Source organism: Mesocricetus auratus, unplaced genomic scaffold (genome assembly GCF_017639785.1).
Source record: "Mesocricetus auratus isolate SY011 unplaced genomic scaffold, BCM_Maur_2.0 Super-Scaffold_100009, whole genome shotgun sequence".
NCBI classification, from domain to species: Eukaryota; Metazoa; Chordata; class Mammalia; order Rodentia; family Cricetidae; genus Mesocricetus; species Mesocricetus auratus.
In genome coordinates, this window is record NW_024429193.1 from 59,522,749 (window position 1) to 59,536,781 (window position 14,033).

Genomic DNA, 14,033 nt, shown 5'->3' on the forward strand with positions numbered 1-14,033 from the left:
GGACCTTTATCTCCAAGAGAACGCTCTGTATTTACACCTTCTGGTCATTTCTATTATTACCAGTGCCATCCTTATCAGTTAACAAGTGAAAAAAAAAACTCCATTTCCTAGGAAATTTCTAATAATACAGAAGGAGATGAGGGAGAGAAAGCAGAGAGGAAAAACTACAGGGGTGGAAAGAAAGGCAGGAAGACCCCCTCGCTGCTAAAAACCCATCCTGTGGTTTTTCAAAGATCAAATATGAGAGTATGAGCTTTGACGGAAGTGGGGTTTTTAACAAGAGCAAGAAAAAAAAAAAGAAGAAAAGAAAAAGAGTATAGGAATCAAGAGCAGTCAGCGGAGCCCCAGCAGAGATCAGGGAAGAGCTTCTGTCCTGAGGTAAAGAGGCTGTGGGGAACCTGGGCTCTGGGAGGAGAGATGGGACACTTGCTCCCAGGAGGCCAAGCTCAGTTAGGCCACTGGCTTCTCAGAGGGAAATAGATGTTCTCTGCCCTCAGAGGCCTGAGAAAGAGAGAGGCTACTTACGGCGGTGAGCTAGTGTGCTCACCCTTCCTTCTGATGGGCTTCAAGCCCTTGTCTGGTTCAGACATGCCTTCAAGGGGATCAGAACCACAGCACACGCCTGGGAGGGAAGTCTCGGTGACCAGCTTAACTCACACACGCTGAATCCTTCAGGCTGCTCTCTTTGGTTCTGTCTTCACGAGAAGACAGTGGGTAAAAGACACACGTTTCTATAAATGTAAAGGAGGTGAAGAATTCCAGCAAGAAAATCACCAAAGGCTGTCAAGCCTTTGCCAAAGCTCTTGTCTTGGGTCTGGGTTGAGTTGTGAGCTGCCTCTGTGAGGCATCTCTGAGGGACATTCATGTCCTACATGGTATGCACTGGAGGTGACACCAACAAGGGCAGTAAAACTCTAAATTCCGAGGTTTCAAAAAAAAAAAGTAGTGATTTGCTCTAAGTTCAGTTCCAGCTACATCCTTCTGTGGGAAGAACCCTCTGCCTGTGAATCAGAGATGGCTGCTAACCTAGGGTGTTGTGACCCTCCACAAGATCAGACCACAAATAGGATTTATGAATCTGGGGAGAAAACGCATCTTCGATTTTGTCAGTCGCTACTGGGTAATTGGTATTTGCTTCCATTAAAAATGCAGGTAGGGAGCTGGATGTGGTGGGCCACGCCTTTAATCCCAGCACTCAGGAGGCAGAGGCAGGCGATCTCTGAGTTTGAGGCCAGCCTGATCTACAGAGCAAGCTTTAGGACAGCTAGAACTGTTACCCAGAGACACCTGCCTCAAAAAAAAAAAAAAAAAAGACAAGGGCCACAGTAGAACCCGCCGTTAGAAGAGAGCCCAGTGTCTTCAAACCTTTTAGCAGCTGTTACACTTCACTGGCCCAGACAAGGGCTGGAGTGATCACCAGCTGCTCCTGCAGAGGCCTTGGTTCACTCACATGGAGGTTTACAACCATCTGTATCCAGTTCCAGGGGATCCAACGCCCTCTTCTGGCCTCCATGGGCACCAGGCATACAAATGGTACACAAGCAAACATGTAGGCAAAATAACTATACACATCAAATAAAATATTGAAAACCTACATTTTAAATTTTTTTTTGGTTTTTCGAGACAGGGTTTCTCTACATTGTTTTGGAGGCTGTCCTGGAACTAGCTCTGTAGACCAGGCTGGCCTCTAACTCACAGAGATCCGCCTGCCTCTGCCTCCCGAGTGCTAGGATTAAAGGCGTGCGCCACCAATGTACAGCATTTGACTGCATTTTAAATATTTTTAAAAAGAGAAATTGTGTTATCAGATAGACACTATATGCAAAGAAGGGTGTGTTATCTGTTATGCATTCCTATAGCTGTCTAACAGCTGTCTCTATAGAATTTGTTTCCTTTTTTCTTACATGATTTGCTTTTCTAATGCTAGGCTGATTTTTCTAATTTTATATGTTATGAGTTTTTGCCTACACATACACATGAACAACATGTGCCCTCACACACATATGCACTGCATGTGTGCCTGGTGCCCACAGAGGTCAGAAGAGGGTGTTGGGTGGTGCCCTCAAGCTGGAATGGTGCGGCCCTGTGGGTGCTGGAACCCAGTCCTGTCTTCTGCTAGAGCAGCGAGCCATTTCTCCAACCCAGCTTGTTAATTCTTCTACAAAGAGCATTTTAACTAATTTATTCCTTCACACATAACTGAAAGGAATTTACTACCACACAATAATGTATTGCAAAATAAATTAGAAGGTAGCAAAAGTACGTTGTGACTGTAAAAACTGTACAGGTTTGCAGATAAACTCTACAGGACTGCGGGTTCTCTAGTGTTTCCATACAATCTCGGAAAGAGACACAAAATACCCAGGATTAAAGGAAAAAGGGATTCGACTCTGCTAAAACCATCATTGGAGAGTTTTGACGGCACTCTTATGAACACAAGCCTCGCGTGCTTCACGGGGTCTTCAAAAGGCTCCTTGGTCCCCTTTAAAGTACAATTTTCACTATACTTATTTAGTGTGTGTAGGTGCATGTGAAGGTCAGAGGTTACCTCTTTCCACCGTGAGTCTCAGCCGAATTCAAGTCCTTAGGCTATGTGGCGAGCGCCTTTACCAGCTGAGCCTTCTCGCCCTCCATGGTTTCCTTTGAGCTGAGGTTAGGGAGCTGTGCTCCAGCTCAATGAACCGGGTTGGAAGAGCTGGCTGAGAACACCAAGTGCGCCAAGGCGTCCCCGGAACTCTGGTTTCTCAGAATTTAGAGAGGAGGGCGTTTACTGCTGTCCTCCACCTCTTATCAAAGATTCCTGAGAGTCCAGAAGTCCCTAAGGTCAGAGCAGTTCAAGGAAGACTTAAAGGCGAGGATGCCAACCCTATCTGAACCCTCCAGAGTCCACCGCATAAGTGAGGGAGGCGGGACCTGCGGCTGGGGCGTCCTGGACGCCCTCCCATACCCCACCTCTCTTGATGCGTGAGAGCCATTTGCAGCTTCGAGCGCCGTCCAAGTTACTAGGCCCACCAAACTCAATCTGGCACTCTCTTCCTCTTCTCCACCCCTAGTTAAGGTTGTCCCCGCCTCCGACCTCGTGCCCCCGCCATTCTCCCACTCCTCTGCCGGGAGGAGTCGGGGCTGGACTGAGCCTGCAACACCATGGCGGTCACACGCGGGGCTGGGAGGCATCGCCCTCTAGCGGCGAAAGCTCTAGTGAGCTGTGCCTGCCCGCGACACACCAGATGCTCCGGGCATCAAGGCCACGTCTACCAAGGGAGTCCTCACCCCACTGCCCTCCTCCCCACCCCACTCCCGCCTACCCCCAGCCCGGCTGAGGAGCCCAAACAGACTTACACACTCCGGTCCAGCAGGACCTCAGCACCGCAAAGCCACTCCGGCGGAGTGACCCTCTGTCAGCAGGCCAGCCTGCCTGGCCGTTCTAGAGTTGGAAGCAGTCCCTACTCCGCCCCTCGCACCCCACTGCACCAGTCCCTGAGGACACAGTCCTGGAGAAGAGGCAGAACCTTCTGGCACCTCACAGCCACAACTCTCCCAGCCGGTTCTCCACCGCCCTTCTCCCACCTCGTCCTTCGGGTACCTGAAGCCAGCAAAACGGCCGGGGCCCAACTCCACTGCCATCCTGCAACCTTCCCAGAGCCCCAGGCCTGATTTTCTCCTTTTCTTAACCTTGTAAACTGCATCCCCAATTCTGTTCTTGTCACAGCCCTTTATGCGTCACTGTTTGAGAGCGGAGAGAGATGTCTGTAACGGGAGGCACCAAAGAGACTGACTCCCAGAGGGTTAGGATCCCAGCTCCCCCCAGTCTGTGAGACTTTAAGCAAGTCACACAGCTTCTCCAAGACTACTGTACACACACGTGGTTGACGATAGCTCAGAGTTTTGTAAGAACTAAATACAACTGTGTATGTGGGTATGAACTGCAGCCTACTGTGTGGCCATAAGAATAATCACAGCTAACGTTTATTGAGCAGTTGAGCTACGCCAAGCACCATGCTATGCTCACAAGGCTGCCAATTAACTCCCATAATTACCTTGGGAAGAGAACACTATTATCAACTTTTCATTCATCAGTAAACTTTTCCAACATTAGAGAACTAGTAATTGTCAAGCCAGATTTCAAACTTGACCTGACTAGGAGGCATCCAGCCACATGTAGTAGAGTCCTGTGTAATGAATGATCTGTCTGTCCCCCACATATGTGCCACGTGCTGGACGGGAAGTACTAGTCAGATGTTTTCATTTCTCAAGGGCTTAACCTAGGGTCTAGCACAGGAGCCCGGGAAGTTTGATGACACCCCAGAATACGGTTTAGATGTACCATGTTGTTTTTGACACTAAGTTAATTTGAAGTGAAACAGAATCTGAGATTCGCTTTATTGGCTAGTACACTATTTTTAAACTGTTTGGTTTGCTTACAAGAATATATGTTCTGCAATGATTTGATGGAAAGTCTACTAGATTTCCATTGGGTTGGTTGTTCTTTAAATCTTCTGTCCATACCTTATAAATCATTTAACAGTTGAGAAAGCTGGGTATCAATGTAGTTCTCATGTCTTCCAGAAGTTTCTCCAAATTCTACTTTGTACAGTTTAAGGTTTATTACACAGTTTCGGATAATTTATTCTTATGCATCTGGGTGTTTTGCCTGTAAGTGTGTTCATGCACCACGTGGTGCAGTGGGTGTAGACGCCAGCAAAGGGCGTCAGTGACCAGATGTACTTCTTCATAAACTGTACACCTCCTGCCTCGTGTTAATTTAGTTATGCCAACAATACTTAACCACCATTTTCATCCTTATAGTTTTGAATTTCCATGTCATTACTCTTTTTTAAGATTTTTATTTATTTTTTATATATATAGTGTTCTGCATGCACAGATATGCCTGCAGGCCGGATGAGGGCGCCAGATCTCATTATAGATGGTTGTGAGCCACCATGTGGTTGCTGGGAATTGAACTCAGGACCTCTGGAAGAGCAGCCAGTGCTCTTAACCTCTGAGCCATCTCTCCAGGCCCGTCATTACTCTTTTTAGTGACATTTATTTTTATTTTAGGGTGTATTTGAGGGAGGGCACGTGTGCCCCAGCACTTGTGTGGCAGTCAGAGGACAAGTTTCAGGAGTGGGCTCTCTCTTTCTATCACATAGGTCCTGGGGATCAAACTCAGGGCATCAGGGTTGGTGGCAGGTGCCTTTACTCTCTGAGCCATCTCTCCAGCCCTCAGTCCTCTTCAATATTCCTCTTGCATGCAGTATATGGTTGAATTTTGTTTGGTCTGAGACAGGGTCTCACTATGTAGACCAGGCTGGCCTCCAACTCACAGGGATCCGCCTGACTCTGTCTTCCAAGTGTGAGCTACCACATGCCCAGCTGTGATGACATCATATTCCACTGGATTGTAAACTCAAACTTTCTTCAATAAGTTGCTTTTGGGACTGATATTTTATCAGAGCAACAGAAAAGTAACTACTACACAACATGGGAACATATTCTTGGATCTGAAGAATTAATGTCACAAAAATTTCAATTCTCCCTAAGTAAAATATAAATTGAACATAACCTATCTTTCAAAATAGCAATAGGGGGAATATCCTCTTCTAGCCTCTACAGGCACTACATGCCTGTGGTTCATGAATATACATGCAGTCAAAACACCCATACAAGTAAAATAAGAATGGAAAAATTGTAGTTGGGCTTTCTTGGGTTGAAAAGGGGAATAAGCCCGGCGGTGGTAGCCCAGCACTAGGGAAGCAGAGGCAAGCAGATCTCTGTGAGTTCAAGGCCAGAGTGAGTTCCAGGACAGTCTCCAAAGCTACACAGAGAAACCCTGTCTGGAAAAAAACGGGGGTAGGGGTAAGAGAAGGCAATGGTAGAGAAGAATATGTCAAGATTCTACATCCATGTCTATGCATTTCCGTAAACGTCATGGAACTGACACAGGCATTCTGACACTGGCGGCCTTCACATCGGATTTTACACTTTCACTACCCAATACGTTTTCCTGCACTTACCCATCACCAAAACATCCATGATAGAGTTGAAAGGAAAACATTGTTAATTTTATATCTTCTTTCATGACACAAGTGCCTTCTACCTGAATTCAGTCCTTCCTCATTCCCTAATATTTATCCTCTCTTGTTCTCCTTTTTACATATTATATATACACATATATGTATACATACATGTGTGTGTGTGTGTGTGTGTGTGTGTGTGTGTATGTAACAGGAGCTATCTGCCAAATGAGCCCAGAAAAAATAGGCAACATCTCTCAGTTATAGCTCACTTGACCTTTTAAATCCCTTCCAAACTCTCTGCACCCTGAGGCTCTCTTCATCTCTGGCACACTTTGAGCAACCCAACAAGTGCTTAAAGTAGAGAGAGTCTTAGAGGCCTGGGAGGCTTCACCTAACGCGTCTCTGTGCTTTCAGGAGTGTGAGGCACGGACCAGCAAAGCCAACATTTATGTGAAATTCCTGGGGCTGCCGACAACATGGGAATCCTGATGTCACCTGGCCGAAGCTGCTGTGCCCTGGCCATCCTGCTGGCAATGGTGGACTTCCAACGTGGCGGTGAGGATAGGTCCCGAGACAGAGACAGCCTTTAGGAGAATGCAGGGCTCAGGGGAAGGATGCTTCCAATGCATGTTTTCTTGTAGGGAAAAGTCTCAACACAAGCACTGATTTCTCTGTAAAGATTCCCTGATTCTTTCAGGCATGCACAGGAACCTGTAAGCGCCCTCAATTATAGTAATTGCATAATTTGGTAGTAATATGTTATTTTGTGGTGATAGATAATAGATAGCTAGATAACAGATGATAGAAGATAGATAGACAGATAGATAGATAGATAGATAGATAGACAGACTGACAGACGGACAGACGGACAGACAGATTTAAATACACTTGGTGAGTCAGGGAATAAGCACTTTCCTGCCTGCTTTACCCACTCCCATGCTCTGCGATGCCATCTGCTTTACCCACCTCAATGCTTTGCAATGCCAGGGAAAGCTGCAACCTGTGAGGAAGAGATTTGTGCCCACCACATTCCTTCAAACCCTGGTGCCTGTAAACCTTAAAAAAGTAGAATGGAAGACCAACCTCCTGAGAAATCTTTAAGAATAGTATTCAGACACTTTGTCATGTGCCTGTCAAGGCGTAAGGAGAACAAGTGCTTGCAGGCATCCCAGCAAGGCTACAGAGGAAATAACAACCAACGGGTTTTGACCCTGTGGAACATGGGTTCAAACTCTCAGGCACTGACTTGGGGCATCCCCATTCATGTCTGATTCCTTCCTCTAAAACCTGTACTGAGTCTAACCACACGAAAGGAAAATAAAAACATCCAACTCGTGGATTTAATTAGGATATAAGACTTCTGGTAATCATAAACCATCTGTTCAGATCTACCTTTGGAACTCTGTACAACACTTACAGAGCGCAAAGGCACTGTGGATGTAAGTTCTCAAAGCAGCTGCAGGGCTTGCTGGCCACAGCTACATTGGTAGACTCGAACCATGAAAGAAGAGTTTTTAAGGCTTTATTGCTTCTGACCTTTGGCTTGAAGATATGCCTGAGGCGCTCTCCTGGCACGCTGGTCTCCTGTGCTACCTTCCTGGAGCTCCATTTCATGCCCACACCATTTCCTTCCCCTCCTTACTTCCTGTACACTCCCACTAAGGCCTTGCCACACATTTGATTTTATGATGTACAACTGATTTCTCTTCCTAAAGTAGGAAAACGTTCAGACTCTTGTCTGCAGTCATACAAGAATGGACTTGTGTCTTGTAGACACATTCTTCCCATTGGTACGGGGTATCTCCCCGACCCATCCACTCTGCCACACCCAGACCCAGGGACACCACCGCCACTGCCTCTACCGAGAGGGGTTTGCACGTTCTGCCTTTAGCCGTGGCTGCTCTGTTACTGCCTGGAATCTGGAGTGCAGTATTTCTTGAATCTTTTAAAATTTATTTTACCTATTATTATTACAATCATCATCATTATTATTTGGTTTTTTGAGACAGGGTCTCTCTGTGTATCCCTGATTGTCCTGGAACTCCTCATAGAACAGGCCGGCCTCAAACTCACAGAGCTCGCCTGTCCCTGCCTCTCTAGTGCTAGGACTAAAGGCGTGCGCCACCACTGCCTGGCTTATAATTTGCTAATTTTTACACTGGGCTGTACACTTGAGAGTAGAGCTTTAATGGTTTGAATAAGATGTCCTGAATAAGTCTTGGCATTTGAGTATTTGGTCCCCAGTATTTGGGAAGGATTAGGCCGTATGGCCCTGTTGGAAAAGATGTGTCACTGGGGACAGACTTAGGGTTTCAAAATCCTCTTACCATTCTCAGTGTGCTCTCTTTCTTGATTATGGTTTTAAGATGTGAGCTCTCAGCTGTTCCTGCCACCATGCCCTGGTTCTGCCATCATGGATTCTAACCCTCCCTGAAAAATTAAACAATTTCTTTTATAAGTTGCCTTTGGTCATGGTGTGTTGTCACAGCAATAGAAAAGTAACTAAGACATGTACCCCAGCATCATGGTGTAGACTCTTTACATGTATCTTGTCCCTTAAGTCTCATCTCCCAGGAGAATTAGAAGAGGCAGGCAATGTGCTTATTATCACAGGGACAACCAGAAGTTGGGTTTCCCATCTGCCAGTGTCACTGTCAAAGACTGTACTCTACTGACAGGAACCAGCTAGGTATGACTTGAGGAACTCCCCCTGGATTCTCACGGGCAACTCCTGCATTTCCATTCCAGGCTGCATCCGGGTCACCAGCTCAGCATCCCAGAGAGGAGGGCGACTGGACTTCACCTGTACTTTGTGGCACAAGAAAGAGGAAGCGGAGGGGCTCGTACTCTTCTGGTGCAAAGACATGTCCTGGGACTGTTCCCCTGACACCAGCTTAGAGCAGCTAAGGGTTAAAAGGGATCCTGGGACGGATAGCATCACTGAACAGTCATCACAGTTGGTGTTCACCATAGAACAAGCCACGCCATCAGACAGCGGGACCTACCAGTGCTGTGCCAGAAGCCAGAAGCCAGAAATCCACATTCATGGCCATTTCTTCTCTGTCCTAGTTACAGGTGAGTGCCTAATAACCAAATGCCCCGGGGGAGCAGTGAGCAGGGCTGACAGTGGGAGCTTCAAGTAGCAATTTGAGGTCCTAGAGAGCAATCCCTTTGAGGGCCCCTCCTTCCTGTTACCCAGTCCTCTGCCAGCTCCTCCCTGGCTGACATACCTTATGTTAAACCTTTCTTCGAAGTACATTTACAAAGGTAATCTCATCTTTGTCTTTACTATTCAGCATCTTTGTAGAACGTTCCTTTCATTCTCATTAGAAGACTGAGTCATCAGGAGGTGAAGAGATGGACTAGTAAAATTACAGGTCTAGAACCCAGGTCTTCTCATCAGGAGGTGAAGAGATGGACTAGTAAAATTACAGGTCTAGAACCCAGGTCTTTGGATGCCTACTCTGGAGTTCTCCCAGAGAAGATGCTCTATTTCCTCAAATACAGAGATGGGTTTAAAATAAAATTAATGACTGCCTAAGAAGCACCTGGCTCTATGAAATGAAGCTAGTCAAGCTACTGGACTAAAACAGAAAGATAAAGCAAGAAGTATGGATAGTCCCCATGGGTTCAGTTTCTTAGAATCAGAAGTCATAAAGTCGATGGAACCCCAAACTGTCATTCTGGGTCTCAAGCTCCCCCAGAGTGTCAGGTCCTCTCGGCAGGCCAGTCTCCTGGGGTTGAGCAGGATGGTTAGTGTTGACTACTCAGACCCTCCCCCCATTACTTACGGGGGAGTGGGGAGATACACACTGAGTCGGGAGTCTGTCGAAGCAGGATCTCGATTTATTCCAACAGGCAGGAACTTATATAGGGCTGAGGTATGGGATGGGAATCTTAGGATAGGTAAGGTGATGTGAGGAGTAAGGGCCAATAGTATTCCACCAAGCAGGCAGGTAGCTAGGCAGGGGGCAATCTTGCATCAGGTCTGGCTGAGTCACACCCACGTGGGGGTTATAGGTTAGAGACAGGTCGACAAACTCTAGCCAGGCTCAGGAGCTTACACTGGGCCTCGCATCCGAGTCTTTCTTAGGCCCAACACAGGAGCAAGGCTTCTATCTCTACCCATGTCCTTCACGGTGTGCACACCTCCCCTGCTCCCTTACCACCTCAGTAAACCCAAATGTGATGACTCCAGCCAACCTCTACAAAGGGCCTTCAGAATTCTGTGTGTCATGTTATCTTGACTTAGAATTCTATATCCAGCCAAAGGACCCACGTGTGTGAGAAGAGTGACACTGTTGGATGTGCAATGACATAGAAAACACACTGTCTGTGTGAGCATTTCTCAATGCTGGAGGTTGGACCCAGGACCTAGAGCATGCTAAGCCAGTGCTCACCACTGAACCTCATGCCAGTCTCATACAATCTGTTTAAAGGATGCAGCAAACCAGCATTCAGGAAACTGATTTAAAGTCTCATACAATCTGTTTAAAGGATACAGCAAACCAGCATTCAGGAAACTGAGTCTGATTGTAAGTTTTGGGCCTGGACTACATAGCTGGACCATGCCGGTAAACAAATAAACATCACCTTAGCCTTCTACCCACAGTAAATAAAAACGTTCCCATTGTCTTCTCTGGTTACTAATCTTTCACATGCTCCAGCTGGCTCTGTATTTTCTCCCTTCCTCGCTTGCTGCTACCTGCCTACACGAGCTGTCAGCACTTGTAACTATTCTTTCGTCCATGAAATCCTCTCCTCTGGCTTCTGAGAGTGTTCTTCGAATTGTTTAATTTCTCATCTGCTTTGCCTCTATTTCCTCCTCCCATCTAGCAAGTCCTCACCTCGTCCACGTTTCCGGCCCTCCCCGAGTGTGCATCCGCTCTGAGTCAAACCTGCACTTTGCAAGTGTCCCACAAGGCACCCTCCCCTGCTCTACCTCCTTCCTACGCTTTAACTAAGCACCTGCCAGCAGCTGGACCACTCCTGGCAGCGCCCATCCCCTCACACTGTTTCCCCGAGACTAGCATCTGCCCATGAGCCAAAACCCTGGCTCCTCGTTTTCTTCACCCATCTCGTAAACGAATTTTCTGGTTTGGGGTCACCACAACATGAGGAACTGCATTAAAGGGCCGCAGCATTAGGAAGATTGAGAACCACTGCTCTAGGCAATTTCATTGTATTTACTGAGCCTCTGTGCTCCAGTTAAACTGCAAGAGTGGCTATTCCCCTGCCCCCTCTTCATTCATTTACTGAGTACCCACAGTGCACCCTGAGCACAGTGCCCAGCGCTGGACAACAGAACAGGGAGCACAGTCCTTGCTCCTTATAACCCAGTGCTCACTCAGAGCAGCAACGACAGCAGTTCCAGCCATATTCCAGCACCCGAGATTTTAACTTATGCTAAATTACTCAACCCATTCTAGAAGACTGTTTATAATGACTGAAATCTAGGGAAACCCAAGTCCAAGGTAAGCTGTTTAGCCTTTCTGTCAAAACTCTAGAGCTCCTCCCAGGGCTCCTTGCATCTCTGTATGTGCTGAATGCTAGATTCTGTCTTAAGTCTATCATCATAGCCCACTGACATCAAGGAAATTTACTCAGGAAGTGAATTTTGCTGCCGAGCCTTCTTTGAGATCACATGGGAAACACTACAAAGGGAGTTCTGACTCTGACACGCTCTCCTGATCCATGATTCTCTTTTGAACCTGGAACAGGGAACCACACCGAGATAAGGCAGAAACAAAGGCAGCACCCTGGCTTCAGCAGCTTTGACAGCATCTTCAGTTCCGGCTTCCTGCAAGTCAAGGCCGGGGGGTTGCTGATCGCAAGCCTGGTGGCCCTTCAAGGTATGTCCAGAAGAGAGTGCAACACTCCAACCTGTGCATTTGTATCCTTGCCAGCTGTATTATTTCCTAGGAGGGAAAGTACAGAAAGGAAGCTCAGAGGGAGGGGAAAATGTTCTCCAAGCCCTGGCTATCTGCAGAAAAGTGCAAACCAGTGTGTGGGTAAAACTGGATTAAAGGGACTAAAGTCCTCGTAATTCTCTATCTACATGGGGGCAGATGAGTCGGACTTTCCTCTGGGTAAGAGGTCAGACTTCTTAGGGAAGGCCTGTGGGACAATAAACACAGTTGCCTCCACTCATTCACAGAGCACAGCACTGCCAGCTCAAGCTACAGATCTCTAGTTGCTATACAAAGATGAACCAGGCAGGAGACCGGGCCGGTCTGAGATGGGATTTGAACATAGCTCCTCCACAAAGCTGATGACCATAATGAGTTTTAAAAGACTGAGACATTTAATAATTTGTCACCAGGCTTTTGAATAACAAATAACTGATGCAAGCTTTTGACTGTCCTTGGCAGTCAAAGGGACCAGCTTCCACATGGGGTATTTGGGGATGGAGCAGACTGACCATTTACTGGTACTGAATACAAGGTTCTCTAGTGGGTGAAGCTATATGCTTGTTAATAAATGTTATCTCTTCAGGCACAGTACAAACTCAAAGGGGAAACTGACCACTAACTCTGACTCCAGAGTAACCCAGAACAGCAAAGTCTCTGCTCCCGGTCCCCTTTTCTAGTCAAGAATGAAACTTTAAATTCAATTATTTATTTTCTCCTGTGCTCCAGGAGCTTTAAAGGTACACAAAAGAAAAAAAATGAAGCTAAATCATATACTACTTTTTAAAAAGATTTATTTATTTATTATGAATATAGTGTTCTTCCTGCAGGCCAGAAAAGGGCACCAAATCTCATTACAGATGGTTGTGAGCCACCATGTGGTTGCTGGGAATTGAACTCAGGACCTCTGGAAGAGCAGCCACTGCTCTTACCTGCTGAGCCATCTCTTCAGCCCAAATATACTACTTTTGTTATGAAACTGTGTGAGAGAGATTGTGACATGGTTTCCCCATGCAGCCCAGACTGACCTCCAACTCACAGACCTACCCCAGGCATCCGACCACCGTGTTACAGGTGTGAACAACCACTAAGCTTTTCCTTTTCTTCATTTTCCTCCAACTCAAGGCTTAGTAGAATGATGGAAGAGGGTGTGTTCAGCAGAAAGATGCACACAGTTCCTTGGGCCTTAGCGATATCAGGGAGACCAAGTTACGATGCTTTCTTTCACGTGAGGTTAAAGATGAAGGAGTTTCCCGGGTCCCTGTGCCTCCCTGTGTCCCCCACACAACACAGATATTATGCTCATACATTTTCCCCATTCCCTTTCTAGTCACAAGAGCCTGTCAAACACACATCTCAGGACAGGCGAGACCTCCCAAATCAGGTGTTCTGTTTCACAGCTAGTCTAAGTTATGAGGTAATAACAGAAACCATTCATTTTCTTTCTACAGCTCTATAAACCTTGTGACAAAAAAAGACACCCTTCAAAAGGTACAGCAAGATAAATCTGACAATGCACACAGAGAAAAATGGTACCGGGAACAGATGCTAAGTAGTCCGGGAATCCGGAGGGCCAGTAAGATGGCGCACACCAGGACAGGGGCGTGCCTGTCAAGCTGCAGCTCAAACCTCCGTACCCACAGGTGGAAGGACAGACTGACTCCCACAAGCTGTCCTCTGACCTCCACGGCACTGCCGTGCCCCACCCCAATAAATAAAACCACTCCAAGGATCCTCGGGGCACGTGGCACACTCCTGGGTCTCCCCGCCTTCCTGCCAGTGCAAGCTTGCCTTCTCCCACCCCGGTGCCAATAAAGAAAACAGTTTGCAAACGTGGCTGGTATGCTGTCCTTAAATACCAGGTATGTTTTAGACCACAAAGTAATGTTTCATCTCTTCTGCAACGCAGTAAAACAAACAAGTTTTAATTTTATGTGAGTGCATGATGCCTGGGTGAATGCACACTGAACATATGGAGGTCACAGGACAACTATCGGGAGTTGGTCCTCTCCTTCTACCGTGAGTTCTGGTTAAGTGCAATCACGAAGACACAAAGTCTGCAGTTTGGTTCTCAGGACCCACGTGACAAGTCAGGAGTTCCCCCAAA

At 46.9% G+C, this 14,033-nt stretch overlaps 1 protein-coding gene across 1 annotated transcript; it reads left to right on the plus strand.

Annotated features, from left to right (window-relative positions):
* The first annotated feature begins 273 nt into the window (after positions 1-273).
* Cd160 (CD160 molecule) lies at positions 274-13,758 on the plus strand. The gene is made up of 5 exons (XM_021235460.2): positions 274-378; positions 6,432-6,572; positions 8,766-9,092; positions 11,738-11,869; positions 13,378-13,758. Exons 2-5 carry the CDS (start codon positions 6,494-6,496, stop codon positions 13,383-13,385), a joined length of 546 nt encoding a protein of 181 aa, XP_021091119.1. The 5' UTR covers positions 274-378; positions 6,432-6,493; the 3' UTR covers positions 13,386-13,758.
* Positions 13,759-14,033: the final 275 nt, after the last annotated feature.